The 26,202-nt window shown below is 34.3% G+C and overlaps 3 protein-coding genes and 1 long non-coding RNA gene across 5 annotated transcripts; 3 read left to right on the top strand and 1 right to left on the bottom strand.

Moving 5' to 3' along the window:
- Positions 1-258: 258 nt before the first annotated feature.
- Positions 259-4,679, top strand: LOC132638077 (uncharacterized). 2 transcript variants are annotated; one of them, XM_060355064.1, is made up of 3 exons: positions 259-762; positions 1,579-1,641; positions 2,511-4,679. In XM_060355064.1, the coding sequence occupies exons 1-3, from the start codon at positions 549-551 to the stop codon at positions 3,446-3,448; spliced, it is 1,215 nt and encodes a 404-aa protein (XP_060211047.1). In that variant the 5' UTR covers positions 259-548; the 3' UTR covers positions 3,449-4,679. The 2 variants fall into 2 exon arrangements, with proteins under 2 accessions (XP_060211047.1, XP_060211046.1); XM_060355063.1 differs by having other exon boundaries at positions 262-762; positions 2,505-4,679.
- Positions 4,680-7,456: 2,777 nt separating this feature from the next.
- Positions 7,457-11,254, top strand: LOC132634891 (uncharacterized). The gene is made up of 2 exons (XM_060351033.1): positions 7,457-7,851; positions 10,311-11,254. Exons 1-2 carry the CDS (start codon positions 7,650-7,652, stop codon positions 11,114-11,116), a joined length of 1,008 nt encoding a protein of 335 aa, XP_060207016.1. The 5' UTR covers positions 7,457-7,649; the 3' UTR covers positions 11,117-11,254.
- A 6,986-nt stretch (positions 11,255-18,240) lies between these two features.
- On the bottom strand, positions 18,241-19,968 carry LOC132638076 (uncharacterized). Its single transcript, XR_009581597.1, has 3 exons — positions 19,733-19,968; positions 19,315-19,388; positions 18,241-18,715 (listed from the first exon to the last, which is right to left on the bottom strand). It is a non-coding gene; the product is annotated as an uncharacterized LOC132638076 (long non-coding RNA).
- Positions 19,969-22,104: 2,136 nt separating this feature from the next.
- LOC132638075 (uncharacterized) lies at positions 22,105-25,544 on the top strand. The gene is made up of 2 exons (XM_060355062.1): positions 22,105-22,420; positions 24,162-25,544. Exons 1-2 carry the CDS (start codon positions 22,222-22,224, stop codon positions 25,073-25,075), a joined length of 1,113 nt encoding a protein of 370 aa, XP_060211045.1. The 5' UTR covers positions 22,105-22,221; the 3' UTR covers positions 25,076-25,544.
- Positions 25,545-26,202: the final 658 nt, after the last annotated feature.

Here is a 26,202-nt window from a genome sequence, read left to right as displayed (position 1 = left end):
CTTAAAAATGAGGAAGCTGACTTTCCTAATGAAAGGAGGGAAACCACGTTCCATAAGTGAAATTTCAAGTTCATTGTCTCCTCCCCACCCACTGAAGCCACCAACCCCAACCCCCGAACCCCTACTCCCCACCCCATCCAACTCGATAGTATTTTGGTAGATTACACATAAATGTTCAACAACAACAACATACCCAGTGAAATCCCACAGTGTGGGGTCTGGGGAGGGTAAAATGTACGCAGACCTTACCTCCATCTCGGAAGATAGAGAGGCTGTTTCCGGAAGACCCTCGGCTATTACACATAAATGTTCATGGGATAATATTTTTTGCTTACTTACCAATCACTAGAAATAAGTAAGAAACCAACTTGTTTTCCAAGAAAACATTCTCCTTCCTGCCAAACACACCGTACATCTTTTTAGATTGGCGCAATCGGCACCTAACTTTTTCTTAAAAGCACTTCTCATTGTTGGTCAAACAAAGTAGAGACGGGAATCGAGCCTAGGTACAACCGATTTCTATTGAATTAGCCCCAATTTCTATAATAATGCGTGTCACAATCGTTAATGAGGATCCTATAATCATGGATGACCATGATCAGAGCGAAGGTGAAAGGGCTCATTCTCCTGTTAAGAGGCGCGGTTCAAGAAAAAGAGCTCGTCCAGATCTCTATGTTCCCACCCATTCACACCCTTCTCCACGACCGCACGGCCGAGGTTTACTATGGGGCTGGGGTCGCCCTCAAAAACAACATTCAGTTGGTAAGCTAGGGCTAGCCTTTTAATTTCTTTTGTTTAATGATTCTACATGAGTAACATTCTTTTTTGGTTCAAGGTTTCTTAATTTGTGGGGCTTACTATTAAAGTAGTTCCAGAGGCGGATTCTACGACAACGACCTCAAGTGTCATTAACTTGTTTTTTTAATTAATTTATGCATATTTAGGGGTTATTTGGTTGGTGGAATAAGGGATAACAATCCCGGGATAAAGTGCGGAATTATTTTATTCCGTGTTTGGTTATTGGTATTAATTAGTTTGGGGAACCATTTTATACCAAATTGGTGAGATAGCTAATCCCATGGGATATCCTTGTCTATCGTATCCCGGTAACCAAACGACTCCTATTTCTTATCACTTATCGAGGGTTTGAGCCAAAGCTACTGGCTCTGCGAACCCACATGTTAAAGCCTATCTATGTCCCTGGACCTTGAATAGTTCACTATATGTTTCATCCCTATATAAATAAGGTGAATTTAAAGCAGCAGTGTTGTATATAAAAATGATAAAATTCCAATACATATCATCGTATTGGTTAGCATTTTTACATTTTTAAGTTTAAAGCATGCATTTGTAACTAAAGCTCTAGTAAGGTTTCAATAAGTTCTAACTTTAAAGCTTACATCTTTTTAACTAAAGTTTTCAAGAAGTTCTAACTTTAAAACATCTTGTACCTTCTTAAGCTAAAGTTCAGTAAGTTCTAACTGTTAAGCATATATCTTTTTCCTTTGCTTCTTCCAATTTCTTAAACTAAATCTTTCCATGTTGTTGACGTTGAAATGCCATCCATGGGAACAACAGAAAGTCCAGCCTCGCAATCTTTACGACGTGGCCCAGGTCGCCCTCCGAAACAGAGATCAGATGGTGAGCCTCCTCCTTTCGCCCCTCTTTACTTTTTCCCTCATGAACATTCTGTTTTGGTTCAAGGTTTCTTTTCCTTTTTTCTTACTGTTATAGTAGTTTGTATTCGTTAAATTCCTATAAAATGATAAAAGTGCATGAGATGAATTTTTAATGGTCGAAACATGACCAATTAGGGTTCATATAGCCGACCCCAACTTAGGCGTCATTGTATATAAACGATAAAAGTCAAATATATATCATCGTACTGGTGCTAAAGCTATTTCTTTTGTTTCTGCACAATCTAAACCAGTGGAAGGAGAACCAGCCACCTCTGTTTTCATTTGTGTTCCACCAACTCTTTTCACCATCTTTTCAGTCCAAAAATCATTTCAGTCATCCTTTTGTCTTCAATAACTAACCTTAAGTCATAAATACTGTTAGCTCTTATTTATCTCTTGAGCTTGAGTCATCTTTAACTATCTGAGATTGTTATCTGTTTTAGCAATTTTTCACGAGTTATAGAACGTTACAATTTGCCAATATGAATGAGAATTGTGTCATAAAGATGAAATTTTACAGTTTGGTTAGTAATATGTAAGCTAACGAAAAGATATACAAAAGTTTCATGTACATCAATGCTAAACAAAACAAATTCATTTCTTTTGTATCTTTCAAGTATATACACATCTCTTAAACCAAAGATTTAGTAGGTTTGCATTTTCCAGTATGTTCTGACTTCAAAGTATACATCTTTTTGAACTATAAAGATTTGCTATGCTTTCAGTAAGTTGTAAATTTAAAGCATATATCTTGTAAACTAAAGCCTTAGTTGGTTTTAACTTTAAGTTGTTATTGCTAATTGTTAATGTGGCTGCCCCTATTAGTTACAGAAGCTCCAGCAGTTTCACCACCTCTAGCATCACCATTGGGGTCGACCGGGGATAGTCCATTAGCTTCTTTGACCACAAATACTCCAGAGCCAGTTGCCTCAACTCCATTGGGGTCGACCAGAGATAGTTCATTAGTTTCGGCGACTGCAAATAATCTAGAGGCAGCTGCCTCAACTCCATTGGGGTCGATTGGAGATACTCCATTAATTTCGGCGACTGGGAATACTCCAGAGGCTGTTGCCCCAACTTCACTGGGGTCAACCAGTGATAGGCCTTTGGAAGTTCCCTCTGACGAAGAGGAAACAAAGTTAAATGTAAAGTCGTCTAGAGTACTGATGCATCCCCCAAACGCAAATTATAGACCCCAGATTCCAGATGAAGAATCGAAGAAAGTGATTCTTGGAGTCGGGTCTTTATTGGTGAAGAAGCTGCTTACTTCTGAGAACGATGTTGGTTACATGGTCCATCAGGCCAATGCTACCTTTACTTGTTTGAAAGCGCTTGATGTTGATTATGCCTCTTTTTACAGAGAAGTTACAGAATACATTTCTCATCGCTGCAATTTGCTAGACGCACAGAGAGAAGAAAGCATGTTGTCTTTACCAGCATTGCAGGAAAATTATGAAAATGCTAAAAGTACTGCAATTGATGTTGAGGAGGATTTTGGTCGTACTCAAGAAGAATGGGAGAAGGCCAAGGAGAAAGAGGAAACTTTGAAGAGGCAAATCGAGGATCTGAAGCAAGAGCTAGCACAGATCGAACATAAAAAGGAGAGTCTGAAAGAAGCCCATGAAGTTGCAAAAGCCAAGGAGCAAGAAATTGGCACCCAGTTGGAGGCAGCTCAAGCAACGCAAACGGAAATCCAGCAGCGCAAAGATGTAGCTCTCGTAGGGATTGAATCCGCCACCCAACGCCTAAAGTCCACATATCATGTTTGATTTCGAGTAGTTGGATATTTGATAACTCATGAAATGAGCTCCCTACAAGGTGAACTGAAAGTCCTCATGACTACCTTGAACTGTTTTGGGGTTTCATCTTTTCTAGCAGCAGACTGGTTGTTTTTTCATTGAGTTATCCGCATATAGTAGATTCTCCTTAAAGTTATTGTCATGCTTCCAGTCTTTTAGCATGTACAATCTTAACTTGCAGCATCAGATTGTTTTTTTATTTCAGTTTCATGTCAACTTTTTTTCTAGCATGAGAATAAAATATGGCTCTTTAAACGAACGATTAATTACAGGAATAGACTCCTGTAGTTTATGGGGTGAATTAGTATTGGTTGCAGAAAGATAAAGCTGTCTTGCAATTCATAGCTGTAATAACCTCTGCTTATTTATAACTAAGAAACTACAAAAAATCCATTTATATTTAAGAAACATGCAATAATGTGTGGCAGGGATACCTCGATTTTGTTAACAGGAAACAAAGTTTCCAATTGTCCGAAGAAGACTCTTCTCAGCATGGTGCCTAAGTAGTTACATCGGATTAGGTTAATAATGTCTTCAAAAGGTGTGTGTGTCTATGTTGTAATTGTATTAGACATCGAAAAGATATCAGTTTCAGTTATCACTCCAGTATGTAGGTAAGTGTGTTTTGCTAAACATATGTGGACTCTCTATCTAGCCTCTGTATCAGTTGTAACATTATATTCAAGAGCAAGACTGTAATACCTATGTTGGTGGGAGGTAGCAGCTACATACCCCATCAGGTGCGTGCAAGTTGACCTTGACACCACGATTATTAAAAAAAATATAGAGCACAACTTTGGGGTTTTTGTTGGAGAATATTTTGATGTATTGATGACATTTTCATCTACTTGCAGATTAGCTACTATTTCCAGTTTCATTTCAAATCTACTTACAGCTTTGTGCATAGCTTATTTGAGGAAATATGAAAAACTTGACCCTTTGATGTGATCACCACCGTTGAATGTTTCCTCACAAGTCTAAAGATAATTATTTACTAATAGAGATGAAAAACTCTGAATTTTCCATTTGTATCCATTTGCCAAAATCTGAGTTTAATCTTTTTTTGGTTTTTTTTTTTCCTTCTCAGGTACACACAGTAGCGATCAACTGAAGTTAAAGCCATTCCTTTTACCAATTAGCATTTATGAAGAAATTAATTTCTGATTACCTAATATAAGTGATTTGGTTGTGTAGGCATATATATTTTACACTGTCAATTGTAGAACTTAAACTTTTTAAAATTATCTCTGAATAGGATAAAGTTATCTACACTGGTTGCCTAAATTTTTTACGCTATTGTTAATTTAACGTATGATAGCTTACCATTTCCATCAGATTACTAGTCATAATATAAAAATTTACACAAAATATCTAAATGTCCAGTTTGTACAATAAGTTTTCTTACACTATCAATAGTAGGGAGTTGAGGTGTTTGACCAATCTTTTAGGAAAAAAATAGTGTTTTGAGTAATACTAGGAGAACTTGTTTCTCAGAAATTGATTTTTTTTATTTTTTTTTAGAAATACTTTTTAAACTTTAACCAAGCACAAATGGTTGTTCTATTATCATCTCAAATTAATTAACCAATCACAATTTACTACTCTTCCATATTATTTTTTTAAAAGTGCTTTTAAGTAAAAGCAAATTTTGGTTGGTGGGCCAAACTGTTAACCTGTCTATGAGCTCTTGCTCATTCCCTGTTCTCACTTTTCCCACACTTAACCTGTAATAGCAAATTATTTGGAACATTAAATTTAAACACTATTTCTGAATAGGATAAAGTTATCTACATTGACTGTGTACAGATTTTTATCCAATCAGTTAATTTTAACGGTGATAGCGATCATCAATTTTTTTTTTTATTATGTGCGAGGTACAAGTATGATGTGAAAGACAAAACTTGTGTAAGTCTCCTTTCATAGTTGGATTTTAGGAAAATTGGCCAAAGAATCGTCCTTGCATAATTACTTGTGTGAAGGAGAAATATAAAGATGACAAGGGGGTTCACTGTCAGCACAGTCTCTTTCACTTATTTTCCTTCGTTCTCTTCTTTTGTACTTATCACTTGTATGCTTCTCTTCTTCTTTTATTTTTTTATTTTTTATGATCTTATCTTCTATTTGTAAAATTATAATATTGATACTAGCCAACGCTTTTGATTTTTCTCTTATTCTTCCCAGTGTTATCACTGATTGTGATCCCAAATATATGCAAAAGACTGAGCTTTGTTTATATTTTTGGAAAATTAAATGAGGTTCTAGATTTGACAAGGCCAGTTTGGCCACGAGAATTTTTCACTTTATTTGAAAATCAGTGTTTTGTCATAATTTGAAATTTGAAAAACGTCAAAAATCTTGTTTTCACTTTTTTCACTTTCATTACATTCAAAACAACCAAATATTCTTTGCAAAAATTATAACCAAACACAACTCCAACTTCAAAATCCCAAATAAAGTGAATAATTTTTTGTTTTTATGGCCAAATGCCTACTAAATATAGAACCAAAGAGTTTCTAAATTTCTCACTGGAATTTTGCTTCATCATTGTCATGTTCATTATATGAGATTAACAATCATCTTTATTGTTTTTTTTTCTTTATGTAATTTTAATTTAAAAGTAATCAAGTTTTAGAAACTAAAACTTAAAACTCAAAGTAATTTTAATTATTCCATTGTATTTATTTTTATTTGTTAAAGGGAAAACTCATTAAAACATACCCTCTTTCGTTTGTTTTGGAGATGATTCATTTAAAAAAAAAATGCGATAGGGGAAGGGAAAATCGGGGAGCGGATTACAACACGGGGATTTGAATCCCCACCAACAAGGTGAAGTTCAGGTAGCTAATCAATTGAGCTATTGGATCCCTACGAGACGACTCACACTGAGTTTTTCTTCTATCAACACTTAATAGATTTAAGAGTGCAGTTATCTATTCAAAAAAAAAAAAAAAAAATTGCACGCAATGAGTTGGAGACAATTTCTGTAAGCACACCGATTGTATAAGAATAGGAACCCGAAACAGCAAAATGAAATTCGTTTATAGAAATTTATTTTGTTTGCTTATTTTTGAAGTCTAGAACCCAATTTAGTTTTCAGAAATAAATTAAAATTGAAATCTTAACAGTGTGCACTTATTAGCGAATGTTAGGAACAAAATTCAAGAAACACAGAAAATTGAAAAAAGAAATTTGAGGTAGTTTCAATCCATTTTTTCTATTTTATTTTAGAGGTGAAGTTATCATATCATGTAAAAGTGAGGAGAAATATAGTACTTAGGAAAGCATAAATGGGAATATTGAAGAGACGAAAGAAAAATAAATAAATAAATAAAATGGAAAACCAAAAGAAATGTAGATAAGAGAGATAGAGCCCGTTTGGATTGGCTTATAAGTTGGCTTATAAGCTGTTTTCAGCTTTTTTGAGTGTTTGGTTGGCTAGCTTAAAGTCATTTTATGCTTAAAATAAGCTCAAAAAAATAATTTGACCCATTTGACTTAGTTTATCTAAAGCAGCTTATAAGCTGAAAACAGCTTATAAGCCAAAAAAAATAAGTTGGACTACCCCAACTTATTTTTTTCAGCTTATAAGCTGCAAATAGCTTTAAGCTGTAAGCCAATCCAAACGGGCTCATAGTGCTAACAGAGGACTCACCATATTCCACGTGGCAAATTTTGAGAGGAATATAACACAACTAGTGTCAGCCCAGTAGGTGTGCCTCACCCATGATAAAATCTCTTGAGGGGTGCGGGGTGAGGGGGAGGGCTAGGGTGCGGGATGAGGTGGGGGTGAAAAACTAAAAGTCAACTTTTTTTAAAAAAAAAAAAAAATTTTTTTGCAGGGGGAGGGAGGGTGTAGGATACGAGATTTGGATGGGAGTGCAAAAAATTAAAAATAATGTTAACTTTTTTTCTAAAAAAAAAAATATTTTTGGGGCGGGGGGTGGTGGTGTGGGTGGGGGTCTTCTTGGACTATATATTATATCCTTTTCCCACACCTAATTATTGTATCCTCTGTACTTGCTTTCTATTTTTGTGTTTCTGCAACAAAACATCATTGAAAGAAAAATCCTAACATTTTTGTTATTACTTCTGCACTTGCCACCATCTTTTCTTGCAAGAAAGAAAAAAGAATCATTTTTCACCAACGTTTCTTCAAAAAAGAACCACAACAATGACAGAGAAAAACTTTGATTCAGTTATACCACCTGGATTTGCTACATCTTTAACCAAGACTGTGTCTAGAAGCATTAGTCCTACTAGTTCTGAAACTCAAAATTCAACAATAACTCATCAAAGTGAGAAGTGCATGGATGATTTTGTAAGACGTGGCCTAGATCGCCCTTGGAAACAAGAGACATCAGTTTCACCAGATGGTGAGTTTCATCACTAGTAGTGTTCATTCTGTTTTTGGTTCAAGTGTGTTCTCTTTTTTCTCTTCTTGTGGAGGAGGAGGAAAAGAAGGGAAAAAAAAGGTGGTTGGGTGGATTGGGGAGGGGGTGGGTTGATAAAAAACTATTCTTTCGTGAAAAGCGTATTTTATCTCTATAAGAAGGGGTAATGCTTAAAAAAGGTGGTTGGTGGGGTGGGGGGGTTGATAAAAAACTATTCTTTCGTGAAAGCGTATTTTATCTCTTTAAGAAGGGGTATTCCGAGGTGTGAACTAGAAGAGGTGGGATGATAAAAAACTATTCTTTCGTGAAAGCGTATTTATCTCTATGAAAAGCTTTTTATCATCCTTGAGTCGAGCTATTTTTCTGCTGTAATTGTGGAAGGCGGGGAGCTCACCAAGTGCCTAACCCTCAATTTCGAGGGTTGATATAATAGTACAGTAATTCTTTAATTCCTATATAAATGGTAAAAGCCCAATATCTTCATAGTACTAGTTTGCAATTTATAAAGCTTTGATATGAAAAAGATAAAACCAAAATAAGAGAGTGAAATGTTTGAAACAACAAAAGAGTGATTTCCACTGTTAGCTCTATTTTTTAAGCCAAGTTTTCAGTTAGTTATAATTGTAACGCATAGGACGCAGCTCCCCTCCAGTACAGGGAGTGTCCAGTTTGTCAAGTGGGGGACTGATTTGCTGACATGTGGACACTTGCAGATCTAAGGGCCAGCAATTGTTTAACCAAAACAGCCACTTAAACCATGGTTAAACTAAAGTACCATTTATACTTTACTGTTTCCTTATTGACAGGCGAGAATCTGGCTCCATTTTGGTATCTGTTTCTTCCTTATCCGACGACAAAAATCGGAAATGTCTCGTTTCATGTTTTTTTTTTTTATTTTCATTTTCTTTCTTTAAGTTCCATTATTTTTACTGTCCAAGTCTCCAAAAATTGATTAAGAGCCCATTTGGATGGACTTATGATTTTTGACTTATAAGTTAAAATTAAAAAGTTAAAAATTCTAGCTTATGACTTTTGACTTATTTTTATCATTTTAATTTAAAAATAAGTGCTTATAAACACTTTTTTATTTACCCAAACACTTCAAAAAATGGTTAAAAGGTATTTTGGCTTAAAAGCACGTAAAACAAGCCAAATCTAAGCAGGCTCTAAGTTCCACCTCAAATGACACTGTTTTCAAATTAAAATACTCCATTATCTTTACAGCCTAATATCAATATTCTAGTTCAGAATTTTATATAGGACTTCATATAGGTGTTCGTTAATCTGAGACAAAAATTTCTATAGTATGTGTGTTCGCAATGGTTAGATTCCCAATTTTTTTCCAATTTTAATCTGTTCGATTCTCTTCTTAATTGGAGACTTGGACAGTGAAAATAATGGAACTTAAAGAAAGAAAATGAAAATGAAAAAAAAAAACATGAAACGAGACATTTCCGATTTTTGTCGTCGGATAAGGAAGAAACAGATACCAAAATGGAGCCAGATTCTCGCCTGTCAATAAGGAAACAGTAAAGTATAAATGGTACTTTAGTTTAACCATGGTTTAAGTGGCTGTTTTGGTTAAACAATTGCTGGCCCTTAGATTTGCAAGTGTCCACATGTCAGCAAATCAGTCCCCCACTGGACAAACTGGACACTCCCTGTACTGGACGCAGCTCCCCTCCAGTACAGGGAGTGTCCAGTTTGTCAAGTGGGGGACTGATTTGCTGACATGTGGACACTTGCAGATCTAAGACATTTCCGATTTTTGTCGTCGGATAAGGAAGAAACAGATACCAAAATGGAGCCAGATTCTCGCCTGTCAATAAGGAAACAGTAAAGTATAAATGGTACTTTAGTTTAACCATGGTTTAAGTGGCTGTTTTGGTTAAACAATTGCTGGCCCTTAGATCTGCAAGTGTCCACATGTCAGCAAATCAGTCCCCCACTGGACAAACTGGACACTCCCTGTACTGGAGGGGAGCTGCGTCCGTACTGGAGGGGAGCTGCGTCCGTAAAAGCATATATCAAGTTCTAACTTTGAAGCATACATCTTCTAAAATCAAAGATTTGGTTTGTTTTCATTGTGTTCTAACTTCAAAACATACAGATTGTAAATTAAAACCTAAGCAATTTCTCAAGAAGCTTTAAGTTTAAAGCCTGTATCTGACACTAAATTAAGCTTTAGTAAGTTTTCAATAAGTTCTAATATTAAGGCATTAATCATTTTGAACGTATTACCAAGATTTTTTAAGTTTCAGTAAGTTATAATTATAAAGCTTACATCTTTTTGAACTCAAGACTTAGTAAGTTCTCAATGAATATATGCATTTTCTTAAACTAAAGTTTCAGAAAGCACAACTTAATTGTTAAGCGTACATATTTTCTGTTACTTTTTCTGATTTCCTTAACTAAATCTTGTGAGTTTGTTGATGTTGAAGCGCTATCGATGACAACGAAAGAAACTCCAGCAGTTCCATTGCCTCCTATGCCACCATCGGGATCGAGCATAAATGCGCCTCTACTAATTGTAGATGAAGAACAGAGGGACACAAAGATAAATCTGAATCCATTGTCAATACTGAGTCCACCACCAAATCCACGCCTTCGGATTAATGAATGTTCGCCCCACATTAATGAAAAATCAAAGACCATGATCTCTCATGTCAAGTCTGTGCTGGAGTTCCAGCTCACCTCTGGGAGCATGAAAAACGTGGAAGCCATGGTTAAGTGCGCAAACAACGCCTTCTCCACCTTGGATTTTCTTGAAGCGGATTATACTTCTTTCTACAATGACGTTAGAGAGTTCATCGCGTATCACTATGATTATTTGCTCATAGCAAAGAGACAAAGAGAGATGCAATCTTTTCCTGCAGAGCTGAAGACGAGATACGAAGATGCTAAAATTTGCGCAAATAATCTTAAAGATGAGATTGTTCAAACTCAAGGCCATATCCTGATGGTCGTGAAAAAGAAGGAGTCCTTTGAAAGACAGATAGTGGATGCAATGGAACTAATTGGTAAGCTGAAAGAAGGTGTGGCTGTTTTCGAACAGGAGGAAGAGGCTCTGAAACAAGAGAAACGAAAATGCATCGTAGCCCATGAGATTGCACATCATGAGGTGCAAAAACTTTGTACACAGGTGAAGGCAGCTAAAAATGTACTCCAGAAAATTGATGAGCGCAAAAATGCAGCTCTCAATGGCATTGAGTCCTCCACCAAACGTCTGAAGTCCCACCAATCTTAACTTAATTTTAGTGTATTTATGGTGCTTTTTTTAGCTTCTTAGCATACTGAAATGTCCACAAATTCGAATAGCTTATTGAGGAATGCTCTAATAGCAGTCTTTTGCTTTCTTTAACGTAGGATTTCCTTTCCTCTTAAATATTTGTTGCTCTTGGAAGTTTATTTAGAAAAATAGATGCTATGGCGAATTCATGTGAATATGATTCTAGCTTCACTCATTTGAATGAGAAGTTGGATGCATTAAGTGGTATATATGAGAAATATGAGGCCCAAATTGAGAAGTATTACACCCCTTGAAATGAGTGCATGTACATTACACCTCCTACGGTTGTCGTCAAAGCTCCCAGTGAACCCAAAATAGGCCATGAAATGCACGGACTTGGTCAACTTGTCCAGAATTACCTAAAACTGCGTCAAACTTCCTCAAAGTGGGTGGTACACCTACCACAAAGTCCTAGATTTAAATGATACTAACATTGCTGATAATTTTTGTTGAAGTCTAGGGACCCCCAACTTGTCACGGTTTATTCAGTGTATACTCGGAGTGAGTAAATGAGGTTGAGCCCCCCTATTACAGTTCTTAACTTTTAATCTATATCGGCTAGACTGGGTGTTCCAACGTCTCTTTTTCACTTTTCTTCATTCTTCTCTTCTTTTGGATGTAATCAACAACTTAGTATAGTCAAGTTGTTCTTTATGTGTACTTAAACGACCTATCTACTCTCTCAGGTTCATTCTTTTCTTCTTTTGGATGTAATCAACATCTTAGTATAGAGTCAAGTTGTTCTTTATGTGTACTTAAAACTACCTATCTACTCTCTCAGGTTCACAATGCAAGTTATACTGGCAATTAATGAGGCCCAAAGATGAAGGTGCTATTTTTTCGAATTTAACTTATGTTGTCAGTGGCGGAGCCAGGATTTTCACTAAGGGGTTCAAATTACAAATAATTAAACCAAGAAGCCAAAGGGAGTTCAACATCTACTATACATAAATAAAAAATAATTGTAACCATGTATAAACAATGTAATTTTTCACCGAATGGGGTTCTGAACCCCATAGGCCTACTTGGCTCCGCCCCTGTCTGTTGTAACTAACTACTATATTATTTTTCCATATCTATAGAGCTGGTGTAGCTTGAGTTTCTAATCTTTTCCAGAAGCACTTTAACATTAATGATGTTTGTTCTATATGACTATGTATCCCCTCACTAAGCATTGTAGAATGATTTTTTAAAATTATGAAGAACGTGATCATAAGTGCTGAAAGAGAGAGATAAGGGACAATGCATTCAACTTTTAGCCCAGTTAAATTAAATGCAATTCCAACATCCATCGTATGATATGTAACTGAGGACAAAATGAAGCAATTTGGGATAGTTCAGGGAAAATTTGCACTTTCTTCTTATCTTAAAGATATTGATATACTATACGTTTCATTCGTTTCCTGAATGGGTTATGTTGGTATGTTTCTTTCATAATTTGGCAAGCCAAGCTCATGACTAATTTCACTATCTTGTTTATTAGAAGAAGTTTAGTCTTTACCAAAAATGAAAAACATACAATCTTTTGGATTGGCAATAATTGAAACTTTTATGACGCTCTATGGGAGGTAATGCTTGTTGAGAATTTGGACCATTATTTTGAAAACTATATTTTCCAAGCAAAAAAGTTCTTGGATGGTAAAATAATATATTTGTTCTACTTTTGGCTTCCTTGCTAACTTATTCTAATCTCATTTTTTTTGCACGGATTGCCCTTCAAAGGCGTTGGTATTTAATTTTTGACCCTCAAATTACTGATCTTTAATTTTTGTCCTTAGCTTAAAAAAGTAATCGAAAATATCCTGAAGTTCTGGATTCGAAACTCTGCTCAGTAAAAAAAAAATCACAAGGCAGATTTTTGTAGCAAAGTAGGCCTATTCAGGCAAAAGTCTGCCTTAAGTCTGAGGTTTGAGGCAAAAGTTTACTTATGGCAGTTTTTTTTTTTTTTTTACTTAAGTCCTAACTTTTGCCCGAATAAGCCTACTTTGCTATTAAACTCTGTCTTGCACATTTTTTTAAGGGTCAACTACGTATATATGCATCTTAAGGAGAAAAATTTAGGAAACGTGACGATAGTTTTATACTTACAAAACATAACATTACAAATCCTATACAAAACATGCTTTATATTTTTTTAAATTTTTTTATTTATTTTTTTAAAAATTATTTAAAAAAAAAAAATTATTTTTTAAAAAATTATTTTTTAAATTTAAAAAAAAAAAAAAAAAAATTTCGCTCAAAGACTTATGTATGAAAGTTGTATGAAATGTGTATATCTCGCTCAAGACTTAAAAAGTTTGCTCAAAATTTAGTGTATGAAAACAGTATGAAAAATGTATGAAATATGTATAGCTCGTTCAAGGCTTAAAAAATCCGCTCAAAATTGTGTGTATGAAAACAATACGAAATTTGTATCTTGCTCATGTCTTAAAATTTCGATCACATTTTCGTGTATAAAGTTCATGTTAGATTTCTGTAAAATTAATACAACTACAACAACATTGTATACAACTTTGATACAACATTCAAGACTTAAAATAATCGCTCAAATTTTTGTGTATGAAATATGTATATCTTGCTCAAGGCTTAAAAAGTTCGCTCAAATTTTATGTATGAAGAACGTATGAAATGTGTATATCTTGATCAAGGCTTAAACATTACGCTCAAAATTTTATGCATGAGAATGGTATGAAATTTGTATATCTCCCTCAAGACTTAGAATTTCATTCACATTTTTTGTATATAAAGTTCATATTAGGTTTCTGGAAAATTAATACAACTACAACAACATTGTAACAATTTTCATACAATATTCAAGGCTTAAAGTTTTCGCTCAAAATTTTGTATATGAAAATTATATTAAAAATTTCGCTCACACATACACATTTCATACATTTTTCATACAACTTTCATACACAGAAATTTGAGGTGATTTTTTAAGCCTTTGAGCAAAAAAAAAAAAAGAAAAAATATTTAAAAAATATATATATAAATTATTATTTTTAAAATAAAAATATTTTTTTTATAAAAAATATATATATTTTCTGGAAAAAAAATAAAAAAACGAAAAATATATGAAAATCCGTCATGCTTCGTAATATATCGTTATGTTTGTAAATAAGGAAAACTATCGTTACGTTTCGTAAATATTTCTCCTTAACATATATATATGTGTAGTTTACCCTTTTTCTAACTGAATTGGAGTTCGAACCTAGAACCTCGGAATATTTTAGGCGAAAGGCAAAAATTAAAGACAAGCAATTTGAACAATCGTGCAAATTTGCCCTTCTAATCTTTGACTTGTATTATTAAACTGTTTACAAGTTGTATGCCTACAAATACGTTGTACAAAGTAACTATTATCGCATGTAAAGGTTGTAATTTCCAATAGTATTTTTGTAATTTCCAATATTATTTTTGTCAAAGCTAGACTTCATGGTCTCATTTTGTTTGATATTAGTTGACAGGATTAGAAGGTTTGAAGGGGGTATGGAGGCTGGAGGGTCGTCGTTGGAGAATCGTTTGGTTCACCTATTTGCACATGAGCTAGAGCCCGTTTGGCTTAGCTTATAAGTTGCTAAAAATAGCTTATAAGCTGTTTTCAGCTTTTTTGAGTGTTTAGTTGTCCAGTTTATAAGTCATTTTGTGCTTAAAATAAGCTCAAAAAAATAAGATCTCATTCTCTTTTGTCCTAATTTATACTCCTTTCGTCTCATAATAAGTGTCACCGTAACTAAAAACACACATATTAAGAAATTAATAATGCAATATGAAATTTATCAAATTGCCCCTATATAATAAAGATAAATTATTTTTTCTCTTGATTAGAGCATGCACAAGTAGTGAACCTTTTGACATTGAGAATCCAATAATACCAAGTTATTATGTAACTTTTCCAATCATTGTTACTTTAATTTGTCTTTTGTCTGAGGGTAAACTTGAAAAAAAAAATAGTCAATTTATGTCTTGATTTCATAAGGTGACACTTGTTATGAAACAAAAAATTTTAGCTTATTTTAGACATAAAATTTAAAATTCTTCATTTATTCCTTAAATTCCGTACTCACTCACATAAATTGGAATATACTATTTTCAGTTTCAGTTCAAATCACCTTTACAGCTTTATGCATAGTACAGTTGAGGAAATATGAAAACGTCACTCTTGATTTGATCACAGCCATTGAATGTTTCCCCACAAGGCTAAAGATAAATCTGTGATCTCTGAATTTTCTATTTGTATATGAGTTTTAGTAGGAATTTGGCCATGATAACAAAAAATTATTCACTTTATTTGAAATTTTGAAGTTGGAGATGAAAAATGAGAGTTGTGTTTGGTTATAGTTTTTGTAAAGAATATCTGATTATTTGAATGTAATGAAAGTGAAAAAAGTAAAAATAAGATTTTTGGTGTTTTTCAAATTTCAATTACGGAATTTTCATGATCAAACGCCGATTTTAAATAAAATGAAAAAAAAAATCCCGAAAAAAAGTGAAAAATCCCTTAACCTTTTTTTTTCCCTACTCACGCTGGTGCAGTACGCAGTAGCAATCACTTAAAGCTAAGGCTATTCCTTTTTACCCCTTTAGGGGTCGTTTGATAGGAGGGATAGGATGGACTGCAGTGACGGAGCCACACCCATTGAAGGGTGTTCATATGAACACCCTTCGTCGGAAAAAATTATCGAATGCCTATGTTAAATATAGAATTTTGTGGATATATACTAGTAATGAACAACCTTGACATAGAAACGAAAGATAGCCTAGCGGCTAAGGGTGTGCAAACTATCGCTCACACATCCCCTGTCCTAAAATATGAACACCCTTCGTCGGAATCTTGGCTCCGCCCCTGATGGACTGGATTATTAATCTAATGGGATTGGAATTAATCCTATGTTTGGTTGGTAGGATAACTTTTTTGATATCTCATCCAATCCCAAATAGATGGATAAAAAGTGGGATAAGGTGGGATTAGTAATCCCTAGGGGTGTCAAATATGGCCCAAAAGATGATGGTCGGCCCAACCCGCTCAAAATTTTATGGGTTGGGCTCAAGATAATTTTGTATTGGGCTGATTTTAGCCTAACTCAACATAACCCATTTTAAAGTGATTTCAAACTTAGCCTAATACTAGCTCAATTCTAGCTCATTTTTAAAATTTACTCAAATTTGGGTTTATAGCTTGATATTTACTTTATTTTTTTTATGTATTCACTTTTCTTGTATCACGTATCTTATAAGTTTGTGGTGTGTTTGATATGAAGGAAAATATTTTCCAGGAAAAATGTTTTTATCGAAAATATTTTTCACGGAAGTATTTTCCTCAAAAATATTTTCCACGAATGAAAAATATTTTTCGCAAAAAATGTATTACTAGAAAATATTTTTCACGAAGTTTTTTTTTCTAGAAAATAGACCCTTCAATAAAACTGGATCAAGTTGGGTGGGTTATGACCCAGCCCATTTTTAGTCCATTTCAGCCCAAATAACTTTTGGGTCAATGTCAGCCCAACCCATTTATTACCTCAACCCATTTTAATTGGGTCAATTTCAGCCCAACCCGCCCATTTGACACCCCTAGTAATCCCACATAAAGGGTGGGATTAGTAATCTCATATTATTCCATTCAATCTCATCTACATGGATTGTGTAAATATTTCTATACCATCAATGTATAAAATTTAAACTCGTTCTAGCAGGAATTAAGTTATATCTACGATACTATAAAGATTTTTCTAAAAGAATTATCAGTGAATATTATTTTGTGATAGAAACTACTTGGAACAGGAGAAATGGTTTTTTGGTTCTTTACATTTTTTTTTTAGTTTTATGATCCTTTTGAAAGAGATCTTCATTTCATTTTCTTCTATTCAAATTGTAAGAGAGCAAGGAATCTTATTTCCTCACTTGGAACACCAATTTTTTAAACTATTTCTGAATAGCATAAAGTTATCCAATTGATTGTTTAAAGATTTTTTACCCTATCAAGTAATTTTAACTTGTCATAGCTTACCATTTTTACTATGTTATCAATCAGGATATTAAAATTTTACACATAAATACCTAAAAGGTCTGATTATGTAAATTGTTATTACATCATCAATATATAGAACTTATAACCTGTTTGGCCAAGATTCTTGGAAGTCAAAATTGTTTTTTTAAAGAGTTAAGTTGTTTGACCAAATTTTCAGAAAAAAATTATGGGTCATTTGGCTGCCGGAGGTTTTACGACTTATTGAGATTAATACGTATAATTAAGAGAAGTGAAATATTTTAAGTGGTTAACTTATCTATATAATGGGCAATTGAAAGATCAAAAGAAAGTCATATTAGATATTTAGTAAAAAAAAATTCATTTTATATAACTTACCTTATAAAATGGCATGATCAACATGATGAGATTCGAAGCTCAATTTAATTATACACTAGTGAAATTGTCCGCGCTTTGCGCGGTCCTGCAATACATCAGTCAATTTACAATCAGATGATATCTTTAAAAAATCAGAAGATCCTTAATCCTTGAAAGAAATTCAATAAAAGAGTAATTGTTGATTCATATTGAGAAATTGGTATAAATTAGATAATTTTCATCTTGCTTGAGAAAATGGAACAAAACTCAAAACCACAAGGATTACAAAATTAAAACATGTATATCCATATTTTAGTGAGCTAAGCAAATAATATGAAGTTATGTATATCCTTATTAAATATAAAGTGTGTGTGATTATAAATTTCACGTAGATAAGCAAATCAAAGCTTCTTTATCACCTCCCCCCTCAACCATTCTCTTTCTCTGCTGTCTCACTTCATTCCTTACCTTATAAATTAAGATAATCAATATGTTAATAGGATACATTTTGATTCTAAATTTCAGTCTTTAATAATATCAACACATTCTAGTTATTTAAATGACACTTTTTTTTTAATATTGTAAATCTAATGTCATGGCTTTCTCAAATCTCTCACACTATTCTCATTCACAAGTAAAGGAAGTAACTCAAACCACATGACTTGTTAAAATTTAAAACTTCTAGGAAGTTAATATTAAAAAATTTCAAGACACTTCACATTCAATCACTGAAAAATTGGAAGAAATGAACTCTTAGCTCTCCACTTTATTCATTGAAGACTCTTGTCACGTCCCAAAACACCCGCTAGACGTGATTGGCACCCAGCAAACACCACCCGCCAGGCGAACCATATATCATACTTTTAACTATTTACAAAAGCACTAAAAGAAAATAAGTACAGGTCCAACAACGTTATTAATGATAAAAGGCGAAATAGTCGCCAACCAAATCCATAATCGATTTATGAAAACCAATCAACGCTAAGGTAAAAAGAATCTCTAGCCCACATCCCACGCTAAGACCACGGAGCATCTAACAGAGTTACATGAGTTTGAGTGTCGGGCATGTAAACCCAAAATAAAAGAAATAACTAGAAATAAACTAGATAAAGCTGAAATGGCTGCCTCCACGAACTATGCGGTGGCTCACCTCAGCAACAGTGTCCACTCACGAAGTCTTCAATTACCAGCCTCGTTCTCATCAACAGTATCTGCATGGACATGCAGGTAAGGAGTGAGTTATACATAAATATAACCCAGTAAGATCCTCGACCTGCCACTTCAAATACCCCTGGAACAAGTGTTAGAAAATACAAACACACAACAAGCACAAAAATATTATGCACCTGAATATATCATTATATAATAGCAACCAAGGTCCAAACTACTGTTTATCAATTATATTATATATCTCAACACAATTTACACTACGAACCGTCATAAGTGACAGTTAAAGAATTAGTCAACACTATGAATTCACGGCAACATACACAATGTGCCAAATATGTCAGGAAGCATACACAATGCTAAGGGAAGCATACATAATGCCCCAATATCATCAAGAAGCATACACAATGCTAAGGGAAGCATACACAATGCCCCAATATCATGGCTCACAGCCGCATCACATTATGAAACAATTTATAAATAGAGTTTTAGAATATTTGAAAATAAAGTATATGCGGCTGGCCGTAAGAACCACCGATTCTGCCAAGCACACGCTCGCCCCAACACATGGACCAGGCAGACAAAATATATTTTTAAAACAGGTTTTGAAAAGCAAGTACCCAAAGCTTAAAGTCTCACTTACCTCAAATTCACAATTCAAGCACACTTCCCAAAAAAAATCAAAACTGCGTTCTCGGGTCTCCGGATTGCCTCAAACTACACAAAAACGGATTTAGAATGGTCAAAACCCTTAGGGTAAACCACTTCTATATTTTTAGAGGCTTAAACGGTTAAAGTCAAATTTTAAAGGACGAAAACGCCCTCTGGTCAAAGTGTTCAAAACCCGACAAGACTTATGTTTTCGGAAAGGCCTTAACGAGAGGATTCCAACGATATATAGAAGTCTAAAATCCGACGCTATTTGCCCTTTCAAATCAATGATTTTAGTTGAAGAACCCTAGAACTAAACTTTATCAATTCCTCAAAATATCCCCATGTTTCACCATAAAGATTCACCCATAATTATATAATAAAGTTAAATAAAAGATTAGAGTCATTACCTTAATGAGTTGAGTGAAGAATCTTTATTTTTCTCCTCTTTCTTCCTCTCTTTTCTCCCTTTCTTCTACTGTGTTTTTTTTTTCTCTATTCGGCTCTATTGCTTTTGCTTGTGCAAATTCACGTCTGACCCCTTTTACTCCCTTTTATTCTTTATTTTCTTTTTCTTTTCTTTTTCTTCTTTTTTTGTGGGCTTGGCCCACATCTTTTTTTTTTTTTAAAGGACCCTTTAATCCTCTTTTTCTTTTATTTTGTACCACTTAATTCTTTTATATATATATATATATATATATATATATATTTTTATTTTATTATTATTATTTAAATTACCAACTAAGCCTAAAAAAAATATGGGTTATTACAGCTCTGCAGTCTTTTTTAGAATAACAATAGAGCCTACCATTTACCCAGCAAACTTTAAAATAAGGTGCAGTGCATTGTCATACTATTAACAAATATTGCTGGTTCGAAGCAGTGGCGGAGCCAGAATTTTTATTTAGGGGTTCAAAAATTCTAAAAGGTAAATATACGAAGAAGTAAGGGGGTTCAACATCTACTATATATACATAATAAAATAATTTTAACTTTGAAAATACACTGTAATTTTTCGCTGAGAGGGTTCGAATGACCCCCTGGAGCTAACGGGGCTCCGCCCCTAGTTCGAAGAATATTATCTTAATCCTAATATCTGGAAATTCAATGTGCTACGTCACACCTGACATTGAAAATCAATTAGAAACTAACACTTTTTTTTTGTGTGTTTAAAAGTTGTTCATGTTACTCCTTAGAAAACCCCAACTCATAAGAATTGTAGGAGGCCAAAATAGAAACGATTAAATGGGCGACCAAAATGTGATGCCATTTCGGTGAGTAGAAAATAAAGAGTTATGAATATTACAAGAGAAGCAAATCTGAAAAATTATGAATATTACAGGAATAATAAATTTAGACAAATTAAAAAAGACAAAGAGAAGGGAGGCAGGGGAAGAGTAATGTTATGTGGCTTCCAGCAGCTTTTAAAAGCCTACCTATGGTACAGCAGATCCATGCAGCAACGATCTTATTTTCATTTATCCTTACGAAAATGTTATAATCCCTTTTTGGGTAGTTCAACACAATAGTAAATGGCTTGAAAAATGATTTTCCCTTAAAAATCTAACATTGAAGCAAAACAACATACATAAATTAGAAATACACCAGACAGACATCAAATATATATTGTAACCATAATATATAAATTTATTGCAAAAGCAAGGTTTTGACTGTTACAACATTAAGGGAATAACCGTTTTGAGTTGGGAGAATATCTCCAGTCTGTAACCAAAGCTATGGAAGTCCTAATGGATTCCTGTTACAAAACAGTTTTAGGCTTTATTACATAGACATTCAATGTATCACTAACTACTGATTTTACGTGGGCTAAATCAGATAGTTAATTAGCCTTTATTGTAAAGTTCCACGCGGGTTAACTCTTGCAAAAGCATATATATTTAGTGGTCGTTTGGTGCATGGCCAAAATTGTCCCGGGATTATAATCTCGGGACTAATTTATCCCATATCTTGGACTATTTATAAAATGGTCCCAGGATAAGTGGTATAAGAAGATATGTCCCGACTTATACCATGGGATGCATTTTATACTTTGTTTGGTACAAGGTATAAATTTATCCCAGAATTAATTTATACCTTCTACCAAACATGGTACAAAAAATTAGTATTAGGATATCCCAGCTTATACCATGCACCAAACGACCCCTTACTATTTACTTTATGAGGTTTTTGTTAATTCAATTAATTAGTAGATTGTGCTAAGAAGTAAAGGAAGAGTGGCAAAAAAAAGGAGAAAATAGATAAATAGAAATGATAGTCATAGAGAGGTGTCATATCACCTTATTTATGCCTAACTTTATATGATATATGGATTCATACCTCTAATAAGATCACAAAATTCCAAAATCTTTTATATTCACAGGTCAAATTAAGTAGGTGTTTTGACACGATAGATTGTGATATGAAAAAAAAATAGTTTTTGTCGCTCAATTGAAAAGAGTATTTGCTCTTATCTGGACAGAGAAATAAAGTGGAAGTTTTATAAGTAATTTTTTTTTTTTCAAAGCTTATCCTTTAAATTATATATTTTAGTTTGGACTTGAAATGACGAGTCAATTTAGTACACTTTTTATCCTAATTTATGTCATACATTTTTTTTAATATTTTAAAAAAATAATATATTTTTTATATTTAAAAATACATTCTGACTTAAACTTTTTTTTACCTTAATGAAATAATTAAGGGTCACACAAATACGGCGACTTATCTTTACACCATAAATTTTGAAAGTATTATTTTTTGTCTAAACTTCGTGCCTAATCAAAGGACGAGGGGAGTAAAAAAAAAAAAGGTACTCTTTCACGCTCTTTGAAACAGAGTACTTTGCGCCATTTTTCCTCTTTCCTATTTTATTGTACAAAAAAGCAGCTTGAGATCAGCCATGAAGATACCTCCAAACACTCCTCAAAGTTTGCCACGCGCCGCCGCTAACGCCCCCCCATTATCACCACTGGTATTTTCTCCGGCCAATGAAAAAGGTCAAGTTTCGGGTAGTGGGTCAAGAAAAAGACCTGCACCACACTCATTTGACCCGACCCATGTTCATCATCAAGGTTCTTCACACAAACACAGACAATCTGGTGAGCAACCACCCACCCCCACCCCCAAAAAAAAAAAAAACAAATCCCACATATTTTTTTTTTTTTTTTGGTTTTAGCAGATGTATGGTAAAATAACCTAGTGTTTTTGAGGAAAAAAAAAAGGTTTTTACTACCTCCGTTCTCAGTTCACTTTTATTTGTCCTGTTTGGATTTTGCACGTACTTTAAGAAATAACTATTAATGTATACCCATATTAATTATGTTTAGTTCGGAAATGATTTGAGAAATAAGTATTAGTTATTAATTTTAAGGGTAAAACATGAAAAAATATATGTTGTTCTCTTCATATACTAAAAGTCACAATTAAAAGTTAAAACATGAAAAAATATACTTATTTTTCTCTTTATATGTTAAAAGTGACAATTTAAAGTTAAAATATGAAAAATAAATATTTTTCTCTTTTTATGCTAAAAGTGACATGTAAAAGTGAAAATGTATTGGTAGTATAGTGTACAAGTAAAAAGTGAAAAAGAATAGTATTTTCAACTAACAATGTTTTAGTCAAAGTTTGACTTCATGGTGGTCTCATTTTGTTTTAACATTAATTGACATCATTTGACGGGTTTGGAAGGTTCCAAGGTTATTCGAGGCTGGGAAATTTGTTTAGTCGTAATGTAAAAAAAAAAAAAAAAAAAAGTTTAAAGTAATGACATAAAATACTGGTAGCCCCACCCCATGGCTTTAATATAGTGGTAATCGGATGGGTTAAACAATTATATCCCCTGGGTTGCGATATCTCGATTATTTTATCCCATCTTCTAGGGTAGTAGTCTCGCCATTTTAGTACAAATGGTGGGATAAAATAATCCCGGGACTAATTGATACTCATAACCAAATGCGGGATAAAATAATCCGCCATCTTTTTCGGGAATTATTATTTTTATTCCACCAACCAAACGACCTCGAAGAGCACGACATGTTATGTGTAGGTTAGATGCAAGTCACCAGTTTGAACACTATCTCTGAGACAAAAGCATAGTATTTAAATGGAGGAAAGTAGAGGCAGACCCATATTCACCGAGTTTAGAACCGTGTGCAATTGGTCTCGGGGACTTCTCGATTATGTAAAAGAATGTCTGCATATCATGCTTTTGTGTCAATAGTGGAGGAGAAGAGTAATACCCTTTCAATGAGTATTAATAGTTTAAGTAGTTTGACTAGTGGTATCTGCCTAAGAAAAGGAGTCAAGCCCTAGGTGTGCAGTCCTTCAAGTAGGAGTTGTAACATGAAATGTGGAGAAATATACTCTCAGTACATCAGTCGTATGGGAAGAAAATATAAATTTTACATCAGTCGTATGGGAAGAAAATATAAATGTAGCGGTCGAAAAGTAATTTTTTGAAAGAGAAATTATGGATCAATTTTATGTCTTAGAGCCCGTTTGGATTGGCTTATAAGTTGCTTATAAGTTGTTTTCAGCTTTTTTTGAATGTTTGGCTGGCCAGCTTAAAGTCATTTTGTGCTTAAAATAAGCTCAAAAAAATAATTTGGTTCGTTTGACTTAGCTTATCTAAAGCAGCTTATAAGCTGAAACAGTTTATAAGCCAAAAAAATAAGCCCATCCAAACAGGCTCTTAATCACTCACTCTGATAGTAGAATTTTAAGGATACTTTGTTGGAGTTCATTTTGTCTATTTACTAATGGAAAATAAGAACTCCACTGTTCTGTTTTAACTTGTTGGTTTGGTGATTGGATTACTCATAATTTGGTCCCTTACAGGTAACGCCCCTGCTGTTGTTCAAGATCGCGTGGCATCATTAAAACCATCTATCCAACAGTCTGAAGCATCGACCAAAGCTAAAGGATGTCGGACTAGTGCTGTGGCGGAAAGTCAGTTAGGCCAAACCAATACTTCACCAGCTATGCAGCTAGAGTCAAGATTACTAAAAGAAGTGAAGGCAGAAATTGAAGATGTTGCACCTGATATTATTCAAGGTGGTATCGGTGAAGCTCTTCTTCCTCCTCCTCCTTGTACTACTGTCGTTCAAGGGATAAATCTAAGCAAGCAGCCAACTTGCATCATAGATGTCAATTTCCTTCAACGAGTGGCTGTTGCTTTTGAAGAAGTAAAAGCAAATCAAGAAGAAAGCACAAAAATGGCGAAACAATCACTTACCATGAATCCGAGTCTTGAGCCAACTTTTCTAGCCATCCGCAAAAAACACGGAGACATTACAAAGGATTGTCCTATGGAGTCAGGCGACATGCTTACCTCTGTTCTAGAAGTCATATGTAAGGCTGTCCAAGAACTCCAAAAGAAACGTTTGACTGAAGTTGATCGTAATCTCTTGAACTCCTATTACTTAGTAGTCAAGGATGCTGAGAAAATGAAGGTGAATGTCAACTGGTTAAGAATTCGGCTTGATGAGATTAGAGATGCAATAAATTGTATTGTTGAGACAAAAAAGATCAATGATGAGATGAATAGGCTTGCGGAACAGAATGAAAATGACAAGAAGAATCTCGAATCAATGAAAGTTGAATTGGAGAAACTCAAGTCTGAAATTGGGAGAAGGGAAAGTAAGCTTAACATGGAAACGCTGGTGACTGAAGAGCTGAGCAATATGATTAATAAACGGGCACTCAGAATTCAGCAGTTCCAAAACATGCCGTTGATGGAAGCATTTCCATAGTTCTACTGTTTCGACATCTTTTGTCTACCCTTAGTCCATACTGATGTTTTAGGATCGATTTCCTCTCTAGCTTATTGTTACTTACCCACAGTGTCATTTGATCTGGCACAAGCTGAGGATGAATTTTACTCTTAGTTGCTGCCATGGCGTAACTGGTAAAGTTGCTGTCATGTGACCAGGAGGTCACGGGTTCGAGCAGTGAAAACAGCCTCTTGCAGAAATGCAAGGTAAAGCTGCGTACAATAGACCCTTGTGGTCCGGCCCTTCCCCGGACCCCGCGCATAGCGGGAGCTTAATGCACCGGGCTGCCCTTTTTTTTTTTTTTTTTTTTATGGTTCAGATACCTCATCGGATCTAACTCTCACATCTCAGTAGTTGGTGGGAGCTTTTTTGTACCGGATATTATAAAATGTTCCAAGGGGGGAATATAAGCATTTTTGCTGCCACATGTTTGCAAATTGGAAATACCCCACCCACGCCTTCCCCCTCTCTTTCTTCTCTAAACTAACTGATTTATGACTGTTGTGCTGCATATGCATGCCTTAGCAGTAAAGACTTGATAAGGAGATTTAGGAAAAACAAAGTTTGTTTTTTGATACTAACTTCCATCTGTGAAACTTTTTTACTTTTGATTGGTCCATTTTTTAGCTTGTTTGACATAGAGCAATATTTGAAGTTTCCAAGACGTGTGGGTTCATATAAGTTGTATAATGTAGGCTTAAGTCATTAACAGATCCTCCAACTTGTTCAGAAATTTCATTTAGACACCTCAATTAAGATCCGTACCACTTGATCCCTCCAAGAAGATGTTTATTGTGCTAGTTGGACACAAAAATAATAGGCATCCAAACATAATAACTGCGTGCATTTCACACGCAATGACATGGCAATTAAACCAATAAAAAAGAGACACATAGCCTTTAATACCAAATAATCAATTAAAAGCTTTGATTTATAAAAATATATTTTTAATCCACACCCATTCTTCTTTCTTCTCCCCTCATCCCTTTCCACTCATATTTTCCGGCGAATTCATCAGTCACCATAATCAACTCATTGTTATCTTCCTCCATAAAAATGCACGCACTCACAAATAAAGTTGAAAGAATCATGAAATTCCTAACATA

The sequence above is a fragment of the Lycium barbarum genome, chromosome 4 (assembly GCF_019175385.1).
Source record: "Lycium barbarum isolate Lr01 chromosome 4, ASM1917538v2, whole genome shotgun sequence".
In the NCBI taxonomy this organism is placed as follows: Eukaryota; Viridiplantae; Streptophyta; class Magnoliopsida; order Solanales; family Solanaceae; genus Lycium; species Lycium barbarum.
This window is presented reverse-complemented; position numbering and strand designations above follow the sequence as displayed.

Excerpts from the sequence above, each read along its gene's own strand:
- LOC132638077 (XM_060355063.1), top strand. The coding sequence starts at position 549 with ATGCGTGTCACAATCGTTAATGAGGATCCTATAATCATGGATGACCAT. Across the intron at positions 763-1,578 it reads TCAAAAACAACATTCAGTTG|AAAGTCCAGCCTCGCAATCT; the intron begins GTAAGCTAGGGC and ends TGGGAACAACAG. Across the intron at positions 1,642-2,504 it reads TCCGAAACAGAGATCAGATG|TTACAGAAGCTCCAGCAGTT; the intron begins GTGAGCCTCCTC and ends TGCCCCTATTAG.
- LOC132634891 (XM_060351033.1), top strand. The coding sequence starts at position 7,650 with ATGACAGAGAAAAACTTTGATTCAGTTATACCACCTGGATTTGCTACA. Across the intron at positions 7,852-10,310 it reads GACATCAGTTTCACCAGATG|CGCTATCGATGACAACGAAA; the intron begins GTGAGTTTCATC and ends TTGATGTTGAAG.
- LOC132638075 (XM_060355062.1), top strand. The coding sequence starts at position 22,222 with ATGAAGATACCTCCAAACACTCCTCAAAGTTTGCCACGCGCCGCCGCT. Across the intron at positions 22,421-24,161 it reads ACACAAACACAGACAATCTG|GTAACGCCCCTGCTGTTGTT; the intron begins GTGAGCAACCAC and ends GGTCCCTTACAG.